The 27,963-nt window shown below is 36.1% G+C and overlaps 1 protein-coding gene across 1 annotated transcript in view; it reads left to right on the top strand.

Moving 5' to 3' along the window:
• Positions 1-27,963, top strand: part of BANK1 (B cell scaffold protein with ankyrin repeats 1) — a 485,106-nt gene that overhangs the window by 376,194 nt on the left and 80,949 nt on the right. Inside the window, exons 8-9 of the mRNA XM_044681628.1 lie at positions 20,792-20,882; positions 25,729-26,007. Of these exons, the coding sequence (XP_044537563.1) occupies positions 20,792-20,882; positions 25,729-26,007 (370 nt within the window). The remainder of the gene's footprint in view (positions 1-20,791; positions 20,883-25,728; positions 26,008-27,963) is intronic.

Here is a 27,963-nt window from a genome sequence, read left to right on the forward strand (position 1 = left end):
AAACTACAACAAATTTCATTTGGAATAACAAAAGATCAAGAATATCAAAGGAAATAATGAAAAAAAATGTGAAGGAAGGGGGCCTAGCACTACCAGATATTAAACTATACTATAAAGCAGCAGTCATTAAATCAGTATGGTACTGGCTAAGAGATAGAAGGGAGGATCAGTGGAATAGACTTGGGGTTAATGATGTCAGCAAGACAGTGTATGATAAACCCAAAGAGCCCAACTTTTGGGACATGAATCCAGTATTTGACAAAAACTGATGGGAAATATGGAAAACAATATGGGAGAGATTAGGTTTAGATCAACATCTCACACCCTACACCAAGATAAATTCAGAATGGGTGAATGACTTGAATATAAAGAGGGAAACTATAAATAAGTTAAGTGAACACAGAATAGTATACTTGTCAGATCTCTGGGAACGGAAAGATTTTAAAACCAAGCAAGAGTTAGAGAAAATTACAAAATGTAAATTTAATGGTTTTGATTATATTAAACTAAAAAGCTTTTGTACAAACAAGAACAATGTAGTCAAAATCAGAAGGGAAACAACAAATTGGGAAAAAATCTTTATAACAAAAAACTCTGACAGGGGTCTAATCACTCAAATATACAAGGAGTTAAATCAAGTGTATAAAAAATCAAGCCATTCCCCAATTGATAAATGGGCAAGAGACATGAATAGGCAATTTTCAGATAAAGAAATCAAATCAAAAGTATCAAAAAGCACATGAGAAAGTGTTCTAAATCTCTAATAATTAGAGAAATGCAAATCAAAACAACTCTGAGGTATCACCTCACACCTTGCAGATTGGCTAAAATGAAAGAAGGGGAGAGTAATGAATGTTGGAGGGGATGTGGCAAAATCAGGACATTGATGCATTGCTGGTGGAGTTGTGAAATAATCCGACCATTCTGGCTGGCAATTTGGAACTATGCCCAAAGGGCTATAAAAGACTGCCTGCCCTTTGATCCAGCCATACCATTGCTGGGTCTGTACCCCAAAGAGATCATAGATAAACAGACTTGTACGAAAATATTTATAGCTGCGCTTTTTGTAGTGGCAAAAAACTGGAAAATGAGGGGATGTCCTTCAATTGTGGAATGGTTGAACAAATTGTGGTATATGCTGGTGATGGAATACTATTGTGCTAAAAGGAATAATAAACTGGAGGAATTCCATGCAAATTGGAGAGACCTCCAGGAAGTGATGCAGAGCGAAAGGAGCAGAGCCAGAAGAACATTGTACACAGAGACTGATATACTATGGTAAAATCAAATGTAATGGGCTCCTGTACCAGCAGCACTGCAATGACACAAGACAGCTCTGAGGGATTTATGGTAAAGATGCTACCCACATTCAGAGGAAGGACCGCAGGAGAGGAAACATATAAGATAAACAATTGCTTGAATGCATGGGCTGAGGCGGACATGAATGGGAAATAGACCCTGAACAAGGACACATGGTACAACCAGTGGAAATGTGCGTTGGCCATGGGTGGGGGGATAGCGGGGGGGTGAAGGGGAAAGTAGGGGCATAAAGTATATAAACAGATTAAAAAAGAATATTAATAAATGTCTAATAAAAAAAAAAAAGAAAGACTCCTGAGGGAAAAGTCATCTTGGTTCCTAAGCTAAAGCCAAGGCAAAATGTTTACCTATGACAAAACAACTAAGGACAACACACACAGCATATTCTGAGACACACTCTGAAAAAGAGCCCAAGTAAAAAGTGAAATTTCAAAATTTCAAGCAAATAGAACTTTAGCAAAATAGAATTTAGTTTTTTAGCCATACACAATCCATACAAACTATGCAGTCATTTACCTTGCCTTCATTTGTTTAATTTAAATAAAAAAGGAGCAGATGTAACCCCCAGTAGTGAGAGCAGACCCCAATAAAATCAGAGCCATCAGCTAGCACAAAGCACGTAGTTGGCTCCTCAGCATGAGAAAAGCAAACTTTTGCCCTCCCTAAATACTGTATGTCCAGCCAAGAAAATAATAATACAGGAGTTCTGTGAAAAGAACATACAGTATTCGATACAGAACTGGGTCATACATTGATATTTTTTCGTGATTTATTATCCTATAGAAAACACTGCTTTAAGTCACTAAAGTAATCTACATCCATAGTTTCCATCTTGTAAATCATTGCCAATCACTTTTCCTGCAAAAGGCTTACCTAATTTCTTAGCCTACATCATTTTCCCTATAAATTGTGCACCTCAAATCAATAAATTAATTCACCGCCCAGCCCTCCTGAGTCCATCTGCATTCTTACCTCTGGCGACCCCCAACCAGTGGACCTGACACCCCTGACCTACAATGCAAAATAGTCATAGCCTTAATGTTGCCATCAGCGATAGATATTCCACATCCCTGTTCACAAATTCTGAAATTCCTTCATCTGATTATAATCTATTGTCATTCTACATCTCCCTCTGCAAATCCCATTATTTGTGCTCGACATGATTTCGATATCTCTTGACCCCTCAGTTCTTTGACAAGCTCTTTTCCTCATTCTTTCTTTCAGTACTCCTACACTGGTTATACTCTATACCTTTCCTAATATTGACCTTTCAGCAAACCAGTTCGTTTTATGTTTTCCTCTTCTCTAGAGTCCTTTATTCCTTTATCCCATAGATCTTGTCCTTCCAAACTCAGTCTTGGATTGCTCCCCACCACAGGCTGGTAGACAATGCTGGAGGAAATCATGAAACCATCTTGACTATTTCCAATAGAAATTTGCATCACATAATCTCAGCTGCAGTCTGGCTTCCACTCTATCATTCAATCAAAACTGATCTCCAAATTTATGAATAATTTCAATGACCAAATATGATCTTTTGTCATACTTCTTTACCTCTCCTTAGCCTTTGACATTATTAATCATCTTTTCTCCTTGAAATTCTCTTCTCTCTAGGTTTTCATGATGTCTCTTTTCTTTCTCCTACCTATCTAATCATTTCTCAGTCTCTTTTGATGGATCTTCTTCCATGCCATGCACACTAAAAATAGGGGTCCCTCAAGGCTCTGCTCTGGGCCCTCTTCTCTATATTATCTCACTTAGTGATTTCATTGGCTCCTGGGATTTCAAATATCATCTCTATGGAGATTACTCTCAGTTGTGCTTCTCAAGTCTCAACCTCTCTGCTGACTTATAGCTCCAACAACATTTTAGACATCTCAAACTATCTACTAGACACTTTAAACTCAGCATGTCCAAAAATGAATTCATTTTCTTTCCCCTAAAACTTTACTCTGTTCTAAATTTTGTTGAAAGTACTACCATCTTCCCAATCATCTAGACTCACAACTGAGGTGTTATCCTTGACTCTTTACTTTCTCCTGCCTCCATACATGAAATCCTATTGTTTCTGCTTTTGAATGTCTCTGATATATGTCCCCTTCTCTCTCCTGCATCTGCCACCACCCTGATACAGTCTTTCAACTCTTGCCTCAACTATTGCAATAGTTTGCTGGTTGGTCTTTCTGTCTCAATTCTCTCCTTAATCCAATGGTTCCTCCACTCAGCTTTCAAATTGATTTTTCTAAAATATTGATCTGACCATGTCACTGCCCTATTCACTAAATTTCATTGGCTCACTATACCCTCCAGAATCAAATACTCTCCATCTTCTGAAATCCCACATTACCTGGCCCCCTCCTATCTTTCCAGTCTTCTTACTCTTTACTTCATTTATTCTGTAATAACAATGGCTATTTACTATTCCTCACACACAGCAATACATTCCCTGATTGAGCTTTTTTTCTGGCTTTCTCCTTTGTCTGAAATCCTCTCCCTCCTCATCTCTGCCTCTTGGGTTCCCTTTCTTCTTTCAGCTCTTATCCCAAGTCCCATTTTCTTCAAGTACTCTCTCCAACCCCTTTTCAATTAGTGCCTTCCCTCTGAAGTTACCACCAATTTATTCGGTGTAGGTCTTGTTTGTGCATAGTTGTTTTCATATATCCTTCCCTTTTAGAATGAAACCTGTGAGATTTTTTTTTTTGGTGAGGGAAAGGTGCCCTTCTTGGTATCCTCAGAGTTTAGGAAAACATCTAGCACATGACAGATACTTATTAATTGCCAGTTGATTGACTAGTTAAAGTGTTACCAAGAGCACTTAAGTAACTTACTCCTAGTGTCAAAACTAGTACCCTGACAAAAATAGGAGCTGGTGTAGGGTTTTCCTGACTCTTAAGATCAGCTCATGCTGACTCTTAATCAAGGATTCTTGATTTCTTTATATGCATAAAGGATCCCTTTAGCAGAATAAGGTTTTAAAATGCACATAATAAAATACATATGACTTCAAAACAAAATTTTTAAACCAAGTTTATGGATTCTAATTTATAAATCTTTTACCTATTGCATGGATTAGCTTTAAAATTTAATCTGTAAATCTACAGAGATCCTCCAATCTCATCATCATCTTCAGGAGCTAGTGGTATGGCTCTCTCTTCAGCTATGAACATGAGTGTATGTGCTTAGGTTGGGAAGAAAGATTCTTGCCACTCATCCTTTTCCTTACTATGGGTAGCTTCTTTTCCAAGTGCAACTTCATTTTTAACTGGGCACAGCACCCTCTCAAGTAAATTATCTCCCCTTCTGCCAGCCCATCATGTAACATTTTCCATATAGATGAACTAAAAGAATCCTGGGGGATGGATCACAACTTGACCAAGACCAAAGGTCATATTAGTTGCATGCTCTTTGGCAGACAAATAAGGGATGGTTATAAGCCATTTATCCGTAGGCTAATTCATTGTGAATGGGTATGGGCATGCCTGCCCATAACAAATTAGCCAGGATATGGTTATTTCATGCCAAGTTCCATGAATAACAATGAAGAATTAGCATATTTTACTGTTTGTCTCTACTGGAGCCAGCAAGCGTGCAGGTTAGCAGTATCATTTCTAAGGGGAAGAAAAAGCAGTGTCAAGAATCTTCTTGGCCTCCTTAAAGATCCCTTCCATTGGAGAAAAGAAGAATATTTTCACTGAAGTAAAGGGAGGTACAGAAGACAGTCTTTCTACTACATAAAATACAACAGAAGTCATTCTAGCACAAAGCCACTGTAAAGACCAGTGGAGGCACCCAAACAATTTATTCTAAGCCAAGAACGCTTGGAAGTCTTCTGACTTCTCCCTCCATAGACCCTGTAGATATTGTACTTGTTCTTTTCTCTGAGCGGCTCATTCCAACTTATTGCCTAGTCAGGAACTTACTTCCTACAAAATGGCAAAAGTCCCTTGCACTGACCCCAGGGCCCTTGACAAATCTTTTAACTCTCACTAATAGTTCTTTACTCTCCAGAGCCCTCTGATGGAGGAATTGGACCAGGAAAAAAAAATACTGTCATACCTGTGCTACTGAGGAGGAGAAGGATACCAATGATTGGAGCTTTTTAAGGGGTAGTTCTAAACAGAATCCAAGCAAGTATAAATGAAAGGTCAGTCTAGGTCAGAAGGAAATTTTCAATGCACCAATCCAAAGAACTCATACAGAAACAGGAAGTTGGGTTCAAGATCAGAAATATAAGACAGGAAAGAAGATGAGCCGAAAAGACAGGATATACAAAATAAAAGCTAAATGACAATCTACCTAACTCAATATGCTCTCTTCTATAGCACCACTTTTTTTAAATGGCAGTGTACCTCTGCTACCTACTGCTTTGGTATGGTATGTGAGAATATAGCAAAGCCTACCCCTTTAACCCCCAAAGTTAGAAGACTATCATCATTATAGAGGATACAAATGAAGAATTTCCTGTCCTCACACAGATCAACAACCATTCAGTGACTTATAATCCTAATGACTGAGAGCATTAAAGGGTTAAATGACTTGTCCAGTGTCATACAGCTGTCATAAGACCAAAACCCAGATCTCTCTAACTCTCAGATTAATCAATTAATATTATATAAAAATTAATCAAGTAACTATTATGTGCAAGTACTGGGAATACAAGAAGTGTCCAAACAGTCCTTGACCTCAAGGAGCCTACAGTCTGATGGGAATAACAACATGTAAACAAAAATGTTCAAAGATCAGTTCTTTATCATTCCAATATCAGATGATCAACCTCAGGGTTGTACAGGTATCCAACAATTATTAAGAGAATAAAAGTTCTTATTCTTATAATAAGAATATTATTCCTGTCAGGTAAATCTTTTATGGACAAGAAAGAAATCAAATGAGGAAATGGATCTAGATTTCAGTGATAACAAATCCATTGACCTTTTGAGTAAGAAATGAGGAAAAATGTACAACCGAGAGGAGGGGAAGGGAGAAGAATTAGGGACGGAAGCCAGACACATTTCAATCTTATACAGCCACAAATACAATTGATTTCATTACCCAAGTAAATATTGTTACTAAGAAATCTACATGTTCTTACTTGTAGAAAACTTTACTTTTTTTGAGTTTGAAATTAAAATGATGTTTTCTGACTACAGCATCTATTCAGCTAGCATCTTCCCTTCAGATACTAAAAACATTCATTTTTCTTCAGCAATTTAAAAAAAAATTTGATATCTCCTATTCCTTTCCAAATATATCCTTCCTCCCTTCCATACTGAGAAAGTCTTTCTTTGTAACAAAGAAGAAAAAAAAAGAAGAAGAAAAGGCAGTTTAGCAAAACTAGCCAACACATTAACTGACTCTGATAATTCGATGTTTCTCCAGTACTCTATTTCTAGGAAGAAGAGAAGTCTATTTCCTCATCTTTTTTCTGAGTTCTACCTTTGTTGAAGTTATGATTATATTTAATTTGAGGCATTTAATCTCTCATTTTTGTTCTTTCCATTTATACTACTGCTATTGTGTATGTTGTTTTCCTGATTCTTCTCTGCATTTGGTGCATATAATTCTTTCTCATGCTATCTTGAATTCTTCATATTCTGCATTTTTATGGTGTAGTTACATTACATTATATTCCTGGTTCATAATCTGTTTAACCATCCCCAGTCGATGGGCATCTTTTTATGAGAATGTTCCCTTGCACTGTATTTGTCATTCACACTAAATCTTAAAAACTGATTAGGAGGGGGCAGCTGGGTAGCTCAGTGGATTGAGAGCCAGGCCTAGAGACGGGAGGTCCTAGGTTCAAATCCGGCCTCAGACACTTCCCAGCTGTGTGACCCTGGGCAAGTCACTTGACCCCCATTGCCTACCCTTACCACTCTTTCACCTATAAGTCAATACACAGAAGTTAAGGGTTTAAAATTAAAAAAAAATAAAATTAAAAAAAACTGATTAGGAGGCAGCAAGGTGGCTCAGTGTATTGAGAGTCAGGCCTAGAGATGGGAGGTTCTGGGTTCAAGTCTGACCACAGACACTTGCAAGTCACTTAAACCCTATTGCCTAAACTCTTGTGCCTGGGAACCAATACAATATTGATTCTAAGACAGAAGGTAAGGGTTTTTTTTAAATGGATCAGCCTGTCACCTGCCCCCCAAAATCCAGTTTCTTCCTGATAGATGTGGGAGTAGCAAATGTTCAAAATTAAAAGCAAGAGTAATCCCTGATGCATCCTACCTATCTTCTATACTTAAGCCCTTCACTGTCCCCTGAGTTCTCAATCATGACTATCTTTACAGTGATCTCTTGATATTCTGTGCCTCCTTGTCAACCATTAATGCTCCCACATATGTTTGGGCCACCCATACAATGCTATTGTTAGTACTTCCAGGGCTAGAAGCTTGTTTTCTATTATGTCTTATACTAAAGGTATCAGGTCTGGGTCTGATGTTGTCTCTTTAAGGATTTAGGCAAACCATGGCTTTGGAGTTGGAATTCACATCTATCGTTGCCCACTCTATCTTTCTTATGATTCTATATTTCATTTTCTATCATGCTTGTTCTTGCCTCAGTCTAATGACTTGGTAGCCTTCCCAACTACCGCTTTACTCACTTCCTGAATTCTATGCATCAATGATTTTGCCCACTCTGCTGACATGACAGTTCTGTCCCCCTATTTCCCTCTTCATCAAGACCCTGGTGCATGATGGGCATTTATGGTCTATGGATGACTATTCTCTCCCCACCAGTGGAGGAGTCAATCACCCATCCAGCCAGAATACTGCTCTGCTCACTGTAGTGCAATGAAATGCTTTTATGACAACTGATCATTAAGTCTATTTGTTCTTAGAGCCCAGGACACTAAGCATGACACGGATTGACCAGATGATTTCATCTGCATCTGCCTTCCTGGGGCTAAAACAGAAAAAATAAAAAGAGGCCTTGAAGGCTCATGACAATGAAGTAGAGCTCACTATTAAGAAGGTTCACAGACATTCCCAGTCCTTGGAGGGCCTTCTGCCATCATCATAATTTTTCAGAGAGGGTTAATTAAAGGTTACTTGTGCTTAACAAAAATTGTAAATGGCTTAGTTCACATATCTTTCTATGCTGCCAGGCTTTTTTAATGAAAAAAAGATCTTTGCCAATACTGGAAGGGTTGGGGAAGGGGAAGTCCAGGGATACAAAGCAGAAGATATACTGTGTTCATTGGTCAGTCACCGTAGGCAGAACAAAAGGAAATTCAGCAAAATGTACCTTATTTAAATGGATCATGTAGACCTGTTTCTCAAAGTTTCATTACAATCCACCACAATGAGTAGTATCTGGCTATCACCTTTGATTCTTCTTCCAACAATATACAAAGGTAAGTCTCACCTTTATCCTCATTTCTAACAACACATCAATGACCTAGGTGGCTCAGTGTTTGGAGAGTTGGGAGTCAAATAGGGAAGACCTTGATTTATATCCTACTTTAGAATTACTAGCTATATGACCCTGTACAAATCATTTAACCCGTCCCAGCTTCAGTTTCATTTCTTTATCTGTAAATGAGGAGATTGGACTCAGTGACCTTCAAGTCCAGTTCCCAACCATTTCTAAGACTATGTTCCTATGTCCTCCTATAATTTCATCGCTGTTACCCATTCATAGCTGTATCAATGACATAAACATGTAATATTTCAAAAAGAAAGAGATGTCCAGTAGAATCAACACTTTATGAAAATTCTTTATGATAATAACAAAAATAGCATTACAGATTTCACCCTCAATAGAGTAACCAAGGACATTTTTAGGAAGATGTGAACATAGATTTTTTTGACCCTAAAATTATAGACTCTTGTATCCTTTTTATTTCTATGAATGTATTTGAAAATCAGATATAACACAGTATGAAGTTGATCTAGGGAATGGCCCAGTCCTTCCTGTTTTGGAGACTACATATCACTTTATCCCTCATCTTTTATCTTATACCAGTGATGGTGAACCTTTTAGAGATTGTGTGCTGTGCCCGCCCCCCCCACCCCCCCAGACTGAGTGCCATGCCCCTCCGCTTACCACAGATAGCGGAGGGAGAAAACACTCCTATTGGGCTTCTGAGCAGAGCGGGGGGAGGGTGAAGTGAAGAATGTCCCGCATGTGGAGAGGGAGAAGGGAGTTGTCCCAAGTGCTCCACTCCCCTCCAGCTCTGCTACCTGTGAGCTGCCTACCTTAGCCGAGACAGGCTGGTAATATGAAAAAAATGTCCACAGGCACGATGGAGATGGGGAGGGGAGCAACTCTACCTGAGTCCCTCTGGCTTTCTAATAACAAACTCTAGCAAGGGATGGTGCATGTGCCTACAGAGAGGGCTCTCTATGCCCTCTTTGTCATGTATGCCATAGGTTCACCATCACAGTCTTATACCTTTTACTAGTTGTCCTCAATGCCTACATTTATAAGATTCTCTTCCCCCACACTGCTTCCCCAACCACTGAAATTCTAAAGTCTAGAGAGGAAGTAAATTTCTTTTATTTCCGTGTCTTAATTTCCATCAGACTAATCTTAGTTTCTTTTAGACATGAGTATTGTTGGTGCTTATTTTTATAGCTGGCCACAATTTGTTCAAGAAATCACTAGTGCTTTAAAAAAATCATTATGTTCTCTCTTAGAATCAGTATAAGTAACAGTTCTAAGGCAGAAGAATAATAAGTGCTAGTTGATTGGGGCTAAGTAACTTTTACGTTCCCCATGGTCACACAACTAGGAAGTCTGAATTTGAATCCAGGACCTTCCCATCTCAAGCCTTGGTTTTTATCCACTGTGTTCCCTATTTGCTCCAGTTAAGATTTAAGTGAGCTAAAAAAAAGTTAAATGAACCTTCTAGTTAAAGGAAGATGAGACTTATTTTACTGTAGAACTATACTCTCGTCACTCTGATAGTGGACATTAATTAATAGAATTTATTTTCACTATTACAATTCCATCCCTCTCATATTTCTGGACTGAAGAAAGTGTTTTCCACCATAAGGGAGCTTTTTTGGTCTTATTATTAATCTCTCTTTTGCATGCAAAATGTATATGTATATTTTTATATACATAAATTTTTTTAGCCCTTACCTGTGTTAGAATTGATACAAGTATTGATTCCAAGGCAGAAGAGCAGAAAGGACTAAATGTCAGCAATTAAGGTTAAGTTAAGACATGTCCAGGGTCACAGAGCTAAGGAATATCTGAGGTGAAATTTGAACCCAAGTGTTCCAAACTCCAGGCATGGCCCTCTAACCACTGTACTACCTGGGAATTCCATAAAATATTTCTTAAAAAATAAAACTTCTTTCTTCCACATAAAGAAAAAAAAGTTCATTTCATTTACCTTAGTTAGACTGTACATATTTATTCTACTATCAAGTTACTAAACTCAATTAATCAAATTTCATTCTTATCTGGATTGACTTTGGCAAATTAAACTGCATTCTTTGTCTAGATTTGTCATGTTCCTTAAATAATATTCATTTATGTGTCTAATGTTATGGATCCTATTAGAAGTCATGGTAAGGAAAAAATCTTCTGGAAAATGACTTCATAGCCTTAAATCTAATATTTACTTTGACACATAGTCACTTCTAACCCAAAGCAGGGGAAGCAATGGTGTTGCATGAAGCCAAAAAGTGAGAAAAAAGATAGTGAGAATGGCAGTTTATAATGATGGTTTGGGGAATCTCTCATTCCTTGTGGGTTTTCAATCCCTCCTATCTACCTTTGAAACTGCTATCGTCTTTCTTTTTAACTTTGAAAAGTTAAAGTGATTCTTTTGGGAGGAAGAGAAAAGAATACCTTATGATTTTTGTATCTTCCATCTTAAATTACCATCTTAACAACTAACCATTAAAACTGCTTCTGACATATTTTCATTTCTTTTTTCCAAGTCATTAAAAATATTAGGTTGTGGAGCACAAAGCAGATTTTGAATCTGAGAACCTGTCAAGGATTCCTGTCCCTCCTCTTACTTTCAGTGTTGCTTATTAAGTTATTAAGTTAAAGTAGTTTGTTGCTTATTAAGTTATTAAGTTAAAGTAGTTTTTGTTTCAATGGCATGGGATTTTTTGCTTGTTTCCTCTCCATCTTTTGTAGGATCATAGATTTAAAAATTGTAAGAATCTCAAAGCCCAATTCTCCTAATATTGAAACACTATTCTCTTCTAGTTCAAACTAGAGCACTTGACATAGTTTATCTTCTCTTTTCTATTGTTTTTCTTTTTTAAGTATATAGTTATCAAAAATCTATGAAATATTTGAAAAAATCTTGGTTTGGTTTGTTGCTGATTGGAAATATTCCTGCATCCTCACATAAGTTCTGAGTTGATCTAAAATGAGTAGTTGGCCTCCCTCTTCCTCCTTATTTCCCTAGCTCTCCTCAAGTAGCAACTGAGAAATCCACTTGTCAGAGAAGGATATTGATGAATCAGAAGAGGATAACCTAGAAAATGAAAAACCTTGAATCCACATCAAAGGAGAACCAGTTGAAGAAATTAGAAATGTTTAGCCTAAAGAAGATGAGATCCAGTGAGAAAATGATAGCTGCCTTTATATTATTTGTAATCATCAGGAGGAGAAGGGACTACACATTTTCTTTTTTGGCCACAGAAGACAGAACTAGAGAAATTAATGGCAAAGAGGCCAATTTATATTTGGTGTGTCCTGGAATGCTTTAAAAAGGTTCTCCCTGGGACATACTATGTGGTTCAGTGGTTTGAGGGCCAGGCTTAGAGATGGGAGCTTCTGGGTTCAAATCTGACCTCAATCACTTCCTAGCTGTGTGAGCCTGGGCAAGTCACTTAACCCCCATTACCTAGACCTTTTTGCTCTTCTGACTTGGAACCAATATATAGTATTCATTCTAATATGGAAGGTAAGGGTTTTAATTAATAAATAAAAATTAAAAGATTGTCCCTCATTGAGGATATCCAAACATAGCTTTGAAGACCCCATGCTAGGCATGTTCCAGAGAAAGTATTTTATCAGCTTTGGGTAAGATTAGAAGGTGATGATGGTCAAATTCTGTGATTCCAAAGGTCCATTTTTCTTTTTCTTTTTTTCAATTTTTCTTTTTCTTTTTTTCAATTTTTATATTTTTCCAATTACATGCAAAACCAATTTTTAACATTCATTTTTTAAAATCTTAAGTTCCAAATATCCTCCTTCCTTTGCTCCCTCTCTCTCCTTGAGAAATCAACATATGCAGTCATGCAAAACAAAACTTATTTTCATATTAGCCATGGTGTAAGAAAAACCGACAAACAGAAACAAGGGGAAAAAATAAGAAAAGGCTTTTTTTGTTTTGTTTTTTTAAAGTATGCTTCAATCTACATCCAGATTTGATTAGTTCTTTCTCTGGAAATAGATAGCATTTTTCATTAGAAGTGTTTTGGAATTGTCTCCTCCAAGTCTTTTCAAGGGAGCTCTGGCTCCTTGGAGTCATTGTTTGGTATTCTGTTTTAAATTCCTCTTTATAGTATTTTAAGAATGATTTTTCCAATTCGGTTTTGTAAACAGAAGTGATTCAAACCCTCATCAGAAATGAAATTGGAATTACATAAGCCCACAGAATCATGCTGTTTATTTTATCAGATAACACTTATTTTCTAATAATAGTTGAGTGCAGTCTTAGTGGGAAATTACTGGTTTTGCACATAGAGCTCTTCGTTTATGGCTTGGATGAGATTTCAGAACCCAGCTGTTGCTCTGCCATTAGACCGATGAGATGCCCTACAACTGTGATTCCACAATCCTAGCACTTCATTACCATGTGTGGTTCTTCCATTTGAGAGTGGAAGGCCCACACACAGACCCTGGCTCAGGTACAAGCTAACAAAAAGCTTCCTCAGAACACTCAGTATAGCTTGTCAGCTTTTGAACCAGTTCTAATCTGGCAGCTTGAAAACTGGCTTAAAGGGGATCTAAAACTATATACATTTATGGAATTAGTTCAGATTTTTAGTTTTTCTCTAGGTAAAACCACTTGCTGGATTATGAAAAAATATTAAAAAATTAATTTTTGTTGCAGCAGAGTTACATTTGTTTTTCTCCCATAAATCTTTCAAAAGATTGCAGAGTTAGCTCTACAAAGGCCTTAAAAGCCATCGAGGTCAACCCTCTCCTTTTAAAGATGAGGAAACTTTTTTAAAGGTGAGGCCCAGAGAAATTAAGAGATTAACTGATAATCACACAACTAATATGCTGGAGACCAGATTTGAACCCAGGTCTTTCTGATCTGAAATTGCCTCTCTCTAAATTGTTTCTATTAGCCTCTAACATTCTACAAAGTCAAAAATTATTTGAATTCACTTTCTGTGGTCTCCTAAAACATGATAGGCATAATATGTCTTCTAGTCATGCCTGTACATTATTAATGATTTGTACATTACTAATCATACATAGATCATCGCGTTACATTCTTCAACCTAATTAAGCCTATCATTCATCATGCTGTTGCCTTTTGGTTTATTTTTGACAAATGCAACGTGCCAACCTAATTTGCCTAAAATACCATTTTCAACATGTCTTGATAAATTCCCTCCCACGTTAGATTATAAGTTCCTTGAGAGCAGGGACTGTTTGTTGGTTTTTTAATTTCTTTGTATTGCCTTTATCTAGCACAGTGCTTGGTAGATAGTAGGTGTTTAATAAGTGCTTGCTGACCTGATTATTACTCCTATGTGAAGCCTAAAATTGTCTATGAAGTTCATTATTTCAAATGTCTCCATATTCTGGCTCCATCTATATTATTTGATAATTTGTGACTTCTTGCTATCCTCACAATTTATCTTTATTCAGGAGAAAATTTTGATTACACTCTCCACTTGTGTTTCAGATACTTCTTTAATTACATTTGTTCTGCCTGCTTCCATTCTAAGGGGCATTGTGCTTCACTAAAAGGAAGAAGAAAATGGAAGCGAAAATGGAACTTGGTAATTCTTTAGCTCTGTCATTATCATCTGTGAAAAGAAGACAATCTTGTCTTGTTCTTGCTCAGAATACAAGAAAGTCATTATCTCCCACTTTGGGGCAGATCTAGAATATAGAAATTCTCACATTACATATATTGACTCTTCCTAACACCTATAACAAAGTTGACATTTTTCTTACCTGAGCCATTCAGTCCCCCTCACTGTCATGTCCACCCTCTGTTTATTCCCCTGCCACTATGAAAAGGATTGACTCTCTTCCAGTATGAAAAAAAATTCTCTGGAAAATTATTTGTGTTTGGGAAAACTAAGTCTCTTTAAAAATGTAATTGGAGCCAAAGGAATCACACTGGGACCCATATCAAAGATCAGCTTTTCCTGTCCTTAAAAAACAATTTGGGACCTTATTTTTGCAGTTATTAGCAGCTGGGGTGTTACATTATGCATGATGCTTGACAGCTGGTATGAACGAACTTCATTATCTTCCACTGGAATGTTAGCCCAGATTTTGCAGCCTATTGCTTTCATATAGGTCAGTGTATAATTATAGTGCATGGTTAAAGTTATTATCCCTTGGGAATACATTTCAAGTTTCTTACTCTTATTATACACAGTGGTACTCTATACTCAAAAAAGTAGTAGACACTTTTAAGATCCATGGCTTACAAAACTCTGAAAAGTTAGCTTGAAGTACAATATCCTGAATGATCTCAATGATCTTGGCAACCCAATGATTGTTTAAAGACTGCCATTTTAACTCATCAACATGGAAATTTGTTAAATTCATAGGGTCACTGCTTTAGAATTGGAGAGACAGTAGAGGTCATTTAGTCCAACCACTTCATTTTCCTCATGAAGAGCCTTCAGTCCTTTGGCAGTTGTTTGGAGAATGATTGTTTAGAGAGAGAGCACAGAAACTTGGAGTAGGTAGACCAATGTGGAGACTATTGCAATAGTCCTGGTGAAAGGATATGAAGACTTAAACTAAGATGTCAGTTGTGTGAGTGGAAAGAAGGTTATGCATACAAGAGATGCTGTAGAGACAAAAATGACAAGACATGTCAATTGATTAGGTATATTGTTTTAGTGAGAATCGGATCACTAAATTCAGAGTCCCAAGTAAGTAAGTAAGTGGCCAAGATGGGATTTGAATCTATGCCCTCTGAATTCAGAGCTAACATTTCTTTCTCCAGTACCATGCTCTCCTAGAAGTCAAAGTCAATTTTTTAACAGATAACCTAAGTGGAACCTTATTGACATCTGTGCTAACATTGGTGTTCTCCATTTGATATCTTTTAGGTCTTTAACAATATCAAAGACGATTCAATATATCATGGTATTAGCCTCAGCTCTTACTCTCACCAACCTAATATACTTAATCAGTTGCTGTGTCTTGTCATTTTTATCTCTACACAATCTCTTTTATGCACACTCTTCTTTCCACTCAAACAATTGCCACCTTAGTTCAAGTCTTCATAGCTTCTCACAGGACTATTACAATAGCCTTCACAGTGTCTTCCTCCTCCAAGTCTCTGCCCATTCCAAATTGCCATCCTACATGTCACTGTCAAAGTACCTTACCCAAAGCATGAATCTGACCAAATCCTTCCATTGTTCCATAAACTTCAGTGACTCCTTCTTACCTCTAGCATCAAATATAAATCATTAAAGATAGCACTACATATAAACTCTTGTTTGGCATTCAAAGCTCTTTAAAGCCTGGCCACATCTTTCCTTTCCATCCTTTTTACATATATTTACTTCCTTTCCACATGCAGTATGGTCCTTCCTTTCTGTTAAGTGTAACACTTCAGTTCCCTTTTCTGTGTCTCTATGAGATATTCCCCTTTGTCTGGAAGGCTCTCCCACTTTACTTTTGCCCATTAGAATCCCTTCTTTCCTTTGAAACTCAACTCAAACACTTCTTTCTGCTTGAAGCCTGCCCTGGTTCCCCCCAACTCCTAGAACCATTCCTTCCAAGGTTACTTTTCCTCCCTTTTTTATGTGTTGTATACATCCTAATTTATGCACTGGCTGTCTCATTCATTAAGAGTATAAACTGCTTAAGGACAGGGATGAATGCCCAGTGACTGGTATATAATAACTACTTAACCAGCACTTGCTTCCTTTCTTGTTTTATTGTACATGAACAACAAGAAATGCAAAAAAAAATAGTAATTGTGCTTTTCGATAGTATTTTCCCTGGAGATTTTGTAATCTAAACCATGTCTACATTAGCAGTGAATTGGGAAATTAATGCAACTCTCCCTCTATTCAAGAAGACAAAACAACCAAGCACTTCCTTATACTTGATTAGCTACATATTTTCCTATTTTTCACTTCAGCTTAAGAAAATTACCTTCATCTTAAGGAAACCAGGAATTATGCACTCCAATAGATATTTTTAAGAATCAAATATTGCTTCTTTTCCTCAATCTTAACATCTGTATTACTATGTTACATATGGCATCTGTTAGTAGCTTTCGTGAAAGATGTCTACTGAGGTCTTGAAGTTTGAGGCAGATGGTAAGTCTCCTAGTGATTATTCCATAATGATTACATCTGAGTTCTCCTTTGCACATTACCCACAGAATTTCTAAATAGACATGTTCTTGATTTCTGGTTCATCAACAATAATAACCCAATTTTGTCACATATGATATGAATGAATGGATGGATGGATGGCTGAAGTGCAGTTATTAAACATTTACTACATATTAATCACTGCTCTAAATGCTGGAGCAAAAATACAAAAGAGATAAAAGTTCCTGCCCTCAAGGAACTTTCATTCTAATAGCAGAAAATATCACTTATAGAGAAGTGAAGAGTAGAGAAGGACTGGGAAGGCATTAAGATGGTGAGCTAAGTAGAAAAATAGTAAAGGAGTTGACTAAAACTCTCCTTCCAGAATATACGCTTTCCATAAAAATAGATGGTGAAAGCCGATAGATTCTATAGATCACATGATACATGCTTAAAAGGTTAGATATGAAGGGCCAACAATGACTTTTGTTTGTGATGTTTACATATTTGACTTGAAACTCAATGTTGCATTTATTCAGTATTCATTAATTTCATTAAATTCAATAATTCATTAATATCAACATCAAAACTTGGTACCGTGTTAAAATAAACATGTATCAAATGATTTCCGTGTAAAGTATTAGGAAAACTGCTAGAAAGGTTACAGTTTTACTATATATATATTTATATATGTATATATATATATATATATATATATTATTCACACTTCTTGAGGGAACCAATTGCTTCCTAGCTAACAGTAGTATCTATATGTTTACACACATAAGATATAAATGTCACTTTCCTGTATATAGTTTTCATTTTGCTGATCTAAAGTAGGGCAAAGTTACTGTTCTGTAATAAACTCACTCTGCTAGCTGGAAATTTATGTGAAGGGTCCTTCTGGAATTATTTTTAGTTTTCCTTTATGTGTGTCCACAGTTTCAGTTATACTTGAACACAGATGATTCATTTAAGCCTCAGTTTCAGCATTTTCATGCCCTTTCTTATTCACACACAAATATGCGTGTATATGCACATGCAAGAAATTGGCCAAGGTTTCATTCATTATTTGTTTAATCACCATTGGTTGTAATAGCATCTTTAGCCTTGAGGACACCCTAGTACAGGTTTTATTTTTAAAACAACAACAAAAACAACAAAGCTCAAGAGCTAGGAAGGAAACCCCTCCTTTACTCAATTAAAAAATTCCTTTATGTGGTTACTGGAATGACAATATAAGTTTTTTTCCTTTAGGTTCCTATATTAATTTACGAGATCTGCAGAACCAGTCTGAGGAGAATTGTTGCCTGCAGTACTAAAACATACCAAAAAATGATCTTTTCATCTATTTTATAATCTTTATTTTTGTGCCAATATGTTTGGGGGCCTTTCTCTACATCTCTTGTGATTGTGTAGTTGCAAATATGGGGTGTCCATTGGTTATCCTTGAATCTCATTACAAGAGCTACCCACTTCTTTTTGTGGTCATATGTTTGACTATAGATATTCTTTAAAATCCTTGTTCTGCACAATTGTTCATTAATAATTTTTTTTACCTATCTATATCATGTACTTCCCTATTTCTTTTTTATTATGACCTTGATTGTTTTTTTTTAATTTTTTATTTGATTGTTCAGAAATTGTGAGATCCATGACATTTAATTGTATAGCATTATCAAAAGAACAGGTCTACTTAAAAAAAATAAATAAATACAAATTTTAAAAAAAAGATGAACCTTTGTTTCTGGGAGAAGCTTGGAGTTACTAAAATCATTACACAATTTCCCAAAGCAATCCAGGCTACTATACTTCTTTTTGATTTTAAACAGAGTTCACTGTCCTTGCCCCCTTTCTCAAAAAAAAATGTATTGATAGAAGAGCTCTTTGGATTGAGCATCCACCTCCATATTATACTGTGTTCAATAGGCATCATTTATCCACTGCTTTTTTTGTCATTGGATGAATTGGTCAAATTCTCATTTAGGAGGCTCTGTATAATTCTAGGACATGATACAATCATCACAATATCATCCACAACAACAATAATATTTGTCAATTTTTGGTAATTTTAAAGAACCCTTTTTCCATTTGTACTCTGTGCTATACATTCTCCTTCATAATATGACTGCAAAAAAACATGCTATAGCCCAAAAATTTTGAGCCAGATTTGATATAAATAATATTAACAATAATGTGAATAGTCTGTTGCAATTCATATTTACAGGATTCAGTCTATAGTAAAGTCTGTTGAAGAATTTTCATTGGCATCTTTCCTCTTTGCTTATATGTGTATATACTCTAACTTATTAACACACAGCATTTTTCAGAATTAAAAATAAATATTGTAAATTTAACCAACAACCCCAAATTGCATATAGATATGCAAAGTAGACTATAAAAGGTTCATATGTGAAGCCCTGAACCTCTTGCTTTTTAAAATATGACAAAATAAATTCCACATATACCTTTCAAAGCTAACATTCTTGTCTATGCTTCCTTCAGAATATCATGCTTTATTCTGTGCATTTAAAAAATTTCAGTGTCCTCCATTTGGCTTCTTTTGGGGAAAATACATTACTATTACTATGCCCTCCATATTTGCAAAAGGGAAAATGCTCTTGTAACAAATAAACTAAATATAGTTAAGTAAAACAAATTTGCATGGTAACCATGTCCAGAAAACATACTTCTCTTTTCTGTATCTTGAGTCCATCACCTCACTGTCAGGAGGTAGTGGCATGCTTCATCATTTTGCTCTAGAGTTATGGTTGCTCATTTCTATAATCAGATTTTTTTAATTCATTCCTATTGGTCTCGAGATTCTGACTGACTTTTTGTGTAATTCTGGGTTTAAAGTCACTTAATGTAGTTTCTCCTTAGATTTCTGATGGTTATCGAGTATGGTGCTGTTTTTAGGTTTTTGCTAGAGCAGGATATGGTGGGAGTTTGCTTGCTTTCATCCAAGTAGACATCTTTACCGGAACGCTAATACTCTTTTAATAAGCACCAGGTAGGCAGAGTAGGATATAAGATATTGGACTTATAGTTCAGAGGGTCTGGGTTTGAATACTGCCTCACACTCATATTAGCTGTGTGACCCCGGATGGTCAGATAAGGTCAGATAAGCTCTCCATCCCAATAAAATGGGTGTGATAATAATAGCACCTGCCTCATATGATTATTTTGAGAATGAAATGAGAAAATATGTATATATATTTAAATATAAAATGTTGAAGCAACAAATAACATTATCTAGTTATTGTATGTCTTATAACTGAATCATTTATATCAGCTGTAGAGTAGAGCTCTGTCACTTAACCACTTTTAAGTCCTCATTTTCCAATTCTGTAATTTACTGCAAGGGTAATAATACTTAAGCCACCTACCTTACATAGTTCTTTTGAAGAAACTTGATCTGATTATGTGGAAAGCCTAGGACTGCCATGGATGGTTTTGACTTCTTTTTCTGTGATACATTCCTATAAGTGCAGAGGAAATGATGTCCAGAGATTTCAGAAAGACAAATATACCAACCCACTCCCCCAATCACTTGACAAGTTCCTTGAGAAAACATTGTATTCAACATACATGTGCTTTACATACAATTTTAAAGTAACCAAATATTTAAAAGTTTAAGAAGGCTACTTCCCATAATCACCTACATCTTTTCGAAAATACTTTTATTTTTTTTTCTCCAAAATAGCCTGACTATTCTTCTGAATATTCGTGGTAACATTCATTTTTCATTCTATTCAGTAGACACTTTTAAATTATGCATTGTCACAGATAATGTGTTTTTGTGCTATTTAATTAGAGGTTAATTGAACAGGGCACATAAGTAGTCACTGAGAGCCCTAAAATAAGCAAGGTGAAAAACTTGATTCAAAACTGAAAAGAGATATCTCCCCCTCCCCGGTAAAAACCTTTTTGTCATGTACTCTACAAACTACATAACAAGGAAGATTTTCAAAATAAATTAATATCATTGCATCAAATTGTTCTTACAGATTCGTGAAGAAAGCAGAAATGATGATTTTGAAGGTGACTATGTAGTAAAAATGGAAGATGTGGAGCCTTCTGTCTCTCCATTTTCTCCTAGTAAGTTTTATTTATTTAAACAGGTAGAATTTAATCATGGTAAAGAATCTAGACAAAAATTATACATTCAGTGACAATATATAAATACACATATAAAGTAATGAATTGTGTTTGAAAAACTATTATCATCGCTTCGAGTATAACCTTTTCATGTTAGTCTGATGATTTTACTTTCTTTAAAGAAAATAAATATTATATATCTACTTCATTATTCTGCAAAGACCATGTGATCTACTAGAAAAAGCACCAGAATTTCAGTTACACATTTATTATTAGCTAATTATATGACCTTAGGCAAATAATTTAGTCTTCCTCTTCATATTCTATTGTATAAATGGAGATTTTGAACCTCGGACTTCATCTCCCATAAGTCCCTTAGTTTTCCCAAAATTCCATTTAATTTCTCCTGTGACTCCACGTTTGTGTGGTCACATTATTGTTGTATATATTTGGCTGTAACCCCTCCCTCTTGTTCTTTTTGGTTCATGGGGGCAAGCTGGTTAGTACCTTTTATTTAGTCTCTTTTGTTAGGTTATTATTAATAAAATATTTATAAAAATAATATTTAGCATTTTGCATATTAATTGTAATCTCCACATTATAAAAATGAGAGGATTGGAATAAATGGTCTCTTAGGTCATTTCCAGTTCTAAAATCCCATGGTTTATTCTCATTTGACACTAAAGCACAAAACAGACATGTGGGCAAGCTACTTAAATTCCTTGGCCCTCATTGACACTTTGTAAAATCAAAATAATAATGACATAAATTTATCCCTAATCATTTGTGTGAATGAAATGTAATTGACTGAGAACTAACCTTAGACTCAAGTTGACCTGTACTCCATTCCTATCTCTAGCAAATCTGGGCTTTATGATCCTAGTGAGAAAATCTATTCTTAATACTGCAAGTATTTCCAATGTTTAGCACAGTGTATAGCATTCAGTAAGGGTTTAAACTTTTTTATTGACATACTATTAAAATGAGAGAACAAAGTAAAAATAGAAAGAATCTATATTTTGCCTCCTGAAAGATACTCTCCAAAATGAAAAATCCTAGGAATGTCTTAGTCAAAAATCCAGAATTCCCATCTCAAAAAAAAATATGCTGAAAGTATCCAGAAGTAAGCAGTTCAAGTAGCAATGAACAAGAGTCAGAATCACATAAGAGGATCCTCATTCATTTGAATTCAGTGTACAGGTACACTTACATGCAATTTGGTCTAGAAATACATCAAACAAAACAGAAAAACAAGTGGGGGTGGCATGATAGGATGGGGTAAATATAAGAAGTAAGATAAAGCTGGGGAGGAGTCACGAGCAAGACAAACTTACTGATCCTGAAGTCAGGTCAACAACTATTTATTAAGTTCTTACTATGTGTTAGGCATTGTACAAACATTGTATAAAATGAGAGAAGAGTGAGAGAGGAAGAGACAGAGAGACAGAGAGACAGAGACATACAGAGAGACAGAGAGGGTGAGAGAGAGAGAGAGATGGAGAGAGGGAGAGAGAGAGAATCACAGAGGGTGGGCATTAGTATTAAAGAACTTCAGGAAAAGCTTTTTTCAGGAGAAATTTTAGCTAAGACTCAAAAGAAGTCAAGGGAACCAAAAGGTAGAGAGATAAGGGAGGAGAGAATTACAGGCAAAGCAGCCAGTAGAAAAGCACATGGTTGGAAGATGTGCTTTTGCACATACTTCTGCAAGGAACGGCAAATAAATTAGTGTCCCTAGATCACAGAATGTGTTGATTAAGGGGAATAAGGTGTAAGGAGTTTAGAAATGCAGAGAAGGGCCAGGGATGGTGGGTTTTTTAAGCCACCAAGTTTTATATTTAATTTTGGAGGCATTAAAGTTTATTGAATAAAGTAGTGGCATGGTCAGACCTGCCCTTTAGGAAGAATTCATTAATCACCAATTGGAAGGTGAACTGGGGTAGAGAAAGACTCCAATCAAGGAGATGTCCACCCTACCACCATCCCTGCCCACAACCTATAATCTAGGCATTAGATAATGAGGTTGTATACCAGAGTGTGACCGTATTATAATAGATAAAGGAACATAAACAAAAGGTGTTTTGAAGTTGGAATAAACCAAACTTCGAATCTGATTGGATATAGCTGATGAGAAATATTAAGAGGTCCAGAGCAAGCTGATGTGACTGAAAGAACTAAAAACTAAGAAGGTGCCTCTTAGGCAATTGGAGAATGACTGAACAAATTACGATATATAAATGTAATAGAATATTTATGTACTATAAGAAATGAGACAATTTCAGTGAGTTCTGGGTATTATTGGCACTGAATGAACTGGACAGAACCATAAGAACAATTTATATGGAAACAATAATATTTTAAAAGAATCCAAACTCAAAATATTCATGATTTCTGATCCACGCAATAACCAATACATCTCCCAACCCTCTCTAATGAAACATTGCCACCTCCTAATAGAGCTAGGTGATAGACACAAAGTACAGAAACCTCCAACTTTGGGCACAGCCACTGTAAGTATTTATTTTGCTTGACTTCCTATCTGTAACAATTTTTTTTTTCCTTTTATTTCTCTTGGTCAGTTAGGAGAAGAGACTAGCAATAGTGATTTTTTAAAAAGTCATTGAAAGGTATTTTTAATGTGCAGAAGAGAATAGAAGAAAGTTCCAAAGAAATCATAGACAAACGGGGAAGTTTTGAAAGTAACAGACAGAATATTTTTTAAAGCAAATCTTTAAAATAGAGATTTACATTTTCATTTACAATCTTTTTTGTGCATTCTGCTATGTGTATGGAAATATATTCTTTTTTATGTTTAAGTACAAGATTTTAAAAAGTAAAAATTAAAAAAACAAATTCCCATGATCAAATCTGGTATTCTTTTTCACTCATTTCTAACATTAGCTTTGTGAGCTAACTGTATATGTTAGGTTATAGTTCTTTTAAGAACTATCCATGCATCGCAGAATTCTTATCTCTTTAGTAGCTGGCTATTTTTCTTTTCTATTTCACCAACAAATTTATACTCTAAATTTTTTTAAACTTAAAGGCCAAATTCTATTTGATTTCTTTCCTAATAACTTTCTCAACATAAGACAGAAACAAACAAGCAAAATATATAGTGGCATTTTAGTAACAATAGAGCAGAAGTCCTCATTATGCCTCTGCATTTCTATTAGAAGTTCCTCGCTCCTTTCTTCTTTTTAAGATCTTTAGTTGCAGTATGATTTGTCCTAAATAGTTTCTTCCCCAAAAGTCTACTCATGCAAAGTTCACAAAATGCCTCTAATGCTATGCTTCCAAAGCTATTTAAATAAGAAACTTGAATCTCGTACAACAATAAAGCATTTTTAAATTCAATTTTATGTTCTTTTCAGTTTCCTCCTTCCCTCCCTCCTTTCAACTCCATCTCCATCCATAACATGAAGCTTTTTTTTAACATAATTTGAACTAGTTTTTGAACAGAGATTTACAGAGAGCAAAATTTTGTTACAGGTTCATACTATCATGACATTTTAAGATGCTCAATAAGCAATACATTATTTATAAAGCAAATGAGGAATCACAGAAGCTCAGAATTTAAAAGTTTAAGATGGGCCTTACAGCCAAAATCATACCCAACCACTACAACATCCATGATGAATATTTTTAGTTGTATTTGAGTCTTTGTGAGTCCATTTGAGGTGTAATTGGCTGAGATACCAGAGTGGTTTGCCATTTCCTTTGTTAGTTCATTTTACAAATGAGGAAACTGAGGCAAATGGGCTTAAGTTACTTGCCCAGGATCACACAACTAGTAAGTGTCCAAAACTAGATTTGAACTTGGGAAGAAGAATCTTTTTGAATCCAGGTCCAGGACTCTGCCCATGATGAATTGTTGTCCTTAAAATGAGTAAGACCATCATGCACTCATCTGAGCCCTCTTTCTGTCTTCACATAAGCAGCATATTCTGACCATCATTTTAGAGATGAAACAGCTGAGGTCCAAATGGCCTGACTTATGCAAAACCAAATAATCAGTAAATGACAAAGAGGGAAAACTGCTAAAAGAAAATACAAATCATTGCTCATAAGAATTAATAGCATAAGAATTGAAGATCATGATTTTATGTTTAGGAGGGACATTAGCAAAGCCTCCTCCAATCTATAATATTAATAAGTAAGCCTTTATTAAACCCTTACTGTTTGCCTAGAACTGTGCCAATTGTTGGGGATGCAATAAAATGTAAAAATGTAAAAATGTAAAAGACAATCCCTGCTTTCAAATGAGGCAATGAAGTGACTTGGCAAAGGACAAAGGCCAATCCATAATGGCAGAGCTGTGACTTGAACCCCAATCCACTAATTCCACAACTTGTGATCTTTCCATCACCACCACCACCACCTCCCACCAACGCAAGCATCTTCAAAAACTCTCAACTTTCTTCTGGCACTTTATTGACATCCGAGTCAAGATTGGCTTCCCAGTGATAGCCAACATCTTTGTCATCTCATACTTATCACTGACTTTATTAAGTCAGATATGCTGTTGAAATAAAAAATTCAGTGATGCTATCAAACGTGGAATTCTGTTCAGATAACAACCCAACAGAATCAGGATATTATTATATGCATGAGTAAGTTGGGTACTGAGGTGGCGAAATATGATGGAAGCTTTGACTGCTCATTTGGTAAATATTTTTAAAACCCAGAAACTGCTGTTCACCCCGGTTTTGCATTTGACAGCTTTCCACTGAATCGGCTCATAAAAGTTTTATTAGTAGCGGGGTTACTTCGGTGGGAAACTGTGAAACATGAAATGCTTCCAGATGGTGTTTTTTAAATGAAATAATGCAGTCCTTCTCCCAAACAGCAATGATGCAGCATACATCTCATCATCACGGAAGAGGACAGACCTACAAGGAGGAGGGAGAGGAAGAGGAGGGAGAGGAAGAGGAGCAAGATGATGAAGATGGTGGGCAAGAAAGAGGCCATGGGGTTGAGTCAGAGGATGATTTGTATGTTGTTATCCCTCAAAGCAATGAGGAAGGGAATTCGAAAGACCTGTCGTGCTCTGACAGACCTCCACCCCCCCCTCCTCGAGCTGTAGTTTCTCTCACTGGACTGGAAAAGCCTCATTGCTTGTTACCAGGTGGGTTTTGAGTCAATCTAGCAAGCCAATTTGGTCCAGGGTTCTCCGCTAGGCTCTGATGCAGATATAGATACTATGTAGGCTTGACTTTGAAGATGATATATGAATGCAACAAACATTTATTAAGTGGGTGTGGGAGGGAGAACTACTCCAGGCAATGAAGAAAATTCAGTTTGTGTTTGTTTTCTAGAATAATAGAGCAATAAGGCGTGAAGGCAGATAATTCAAACAGACAATATTACAAGCTCAGCACATTAACACCAGTAAGAAAAAGGTACAATGTCAGGTAGGAGGAGAAGCTAGTTACCAGGTCCAAAGATTAGTGTGGATTAGAACACTAGACTTGACGCCATGAAGATCTGAGTTCAAATCCTACCTTGGATACATACTAGCTGTGTGACACTAGGCAAATCACTTACCCTCTATGTACCTCAGTTTCCTCATCTGTAAAATGAAGGGTTTGGAGTTGGTAGACTCTGAGGCTCTTCCTAGATCAAATTTTTTATACTGTGATATAGATGCTAGATGGTATTTGAACTACTTAGCTTCAAAAGTTAAGCTTTTCATGGATAAAGATATGTGGGTAGGAAATTCCAGGCATTTCAAAAGAAATTATTTTAATCAAAACCCCCAAAATGGAGTGAGTCCATGTGGCAGAAAATTGGTTAATTTAACTAGAGCAAAGAGTGCATGGCAGGGAATGTGATACAAGGGAAAGAGTATTGAACTAGGAGTCACACAATGTGAGTTCAAATCCCAGCTCTTCTCTGTACTACTTGTGTCACCTTGGACAAGTCACTTAATGTCTCTAGGCCTCATCTGTAAAATGAATGAATAGAACCAGTGTGGATAAGTGTTTAAGGCATTAGGCCTGGAGCCAAGAAGACTTGGGTTCAAATCTTGCCTCAAATACTTATTAGATATGTGACACTTGGCAAATAACTTAACCTCCATGTCCTTCAATTCCTTCTAAGTTTTCTTAAAGATCTAGATCTATGGTCCTATGAATAAGAGATGGGGAAAAAAGGATGGCATTAGTTGTAAAGGATTTTTTCATGTAAGTCTCAAGAGTTTGAACTTAATTTAAAAGCCAGTAACTATGTGATCTTGGACAAGTAAGTCACTTAACACTATTTGCCTTAATTTCCTCATCTATAAAATGAGTTAGAGAAGGAAATGGCAAAATGGGGTGTAAAATACCAATATATTTGCCAAGAAAACTCCAAAACTGGGACACAACTGAAAGCAGTAAGCAATAATTAAAAGGGACCACCGAAACTTTATGAACAGAGAAGTAAAATAAAAATACCTCTAATATAAGAATAATTTTTTTCAGGTAATGACATAAAAGATGAATTGGAGGGACTAGAAGAGAAGAGAATAGATATGGGAAGGCTCTCTAAGAAATCTGCTGCATAAACATGACAAGGACCTTACTATGTTGATATTAGTAGAATTAGAAAAGAAAAGATGACTGCAAGTTATGGTAAAGTTATATTTCTTATGATGTGGCAATAGTTATGTAGGTCTGATGAGAATTAAGCCCAAGTTTGTGAACATGAAAAATGAGTTTTGAATTGAATTGAATAGACAGAGTTTGAAATACCAATGAGTGAGTTATCCAGGAAAGATATATATGTGTGTGTGTGTGTGTACATGTATATATGTGCATGCATGTGTGTACACATATGTGTACGTGTGTGCATATGTGTGTATACGTGTGTGTGTACATGTATGAGTACCTGCATCGAGATGGCAGTTGAAACTAGGGATGGAGAGTTTTCCAAGAAATAAAAGAGAATATTAAAAAGAGAGAAGAGAGTCAATGATGAATCTTTTGAAGATTTTATCAAGGGCTTATAAAGATGAGGAATCAGTAGAGATAAAGAAGGAAGGAAGGAAGGAAGGAAGGAAGGAAGGAAGGAAGGAAGGAAGGAAGGAAGGAAGGAAGGAAGG

This window comes from Gracilinanus agilis, chromosome 6 (assembly GCF_016433145.1).
Source record: "Gracilinanus agilis isolate LMUSP501 chromosome 6, AgileGrace, whole genome shotgun sequence".
NCBI classification, from domain to species: Eukaryota; Metazoa; Chordata; class Mammalia; order Didelphimorphia; family Didelphidae; genus Gracilinanus; species Gracilinanus agilis.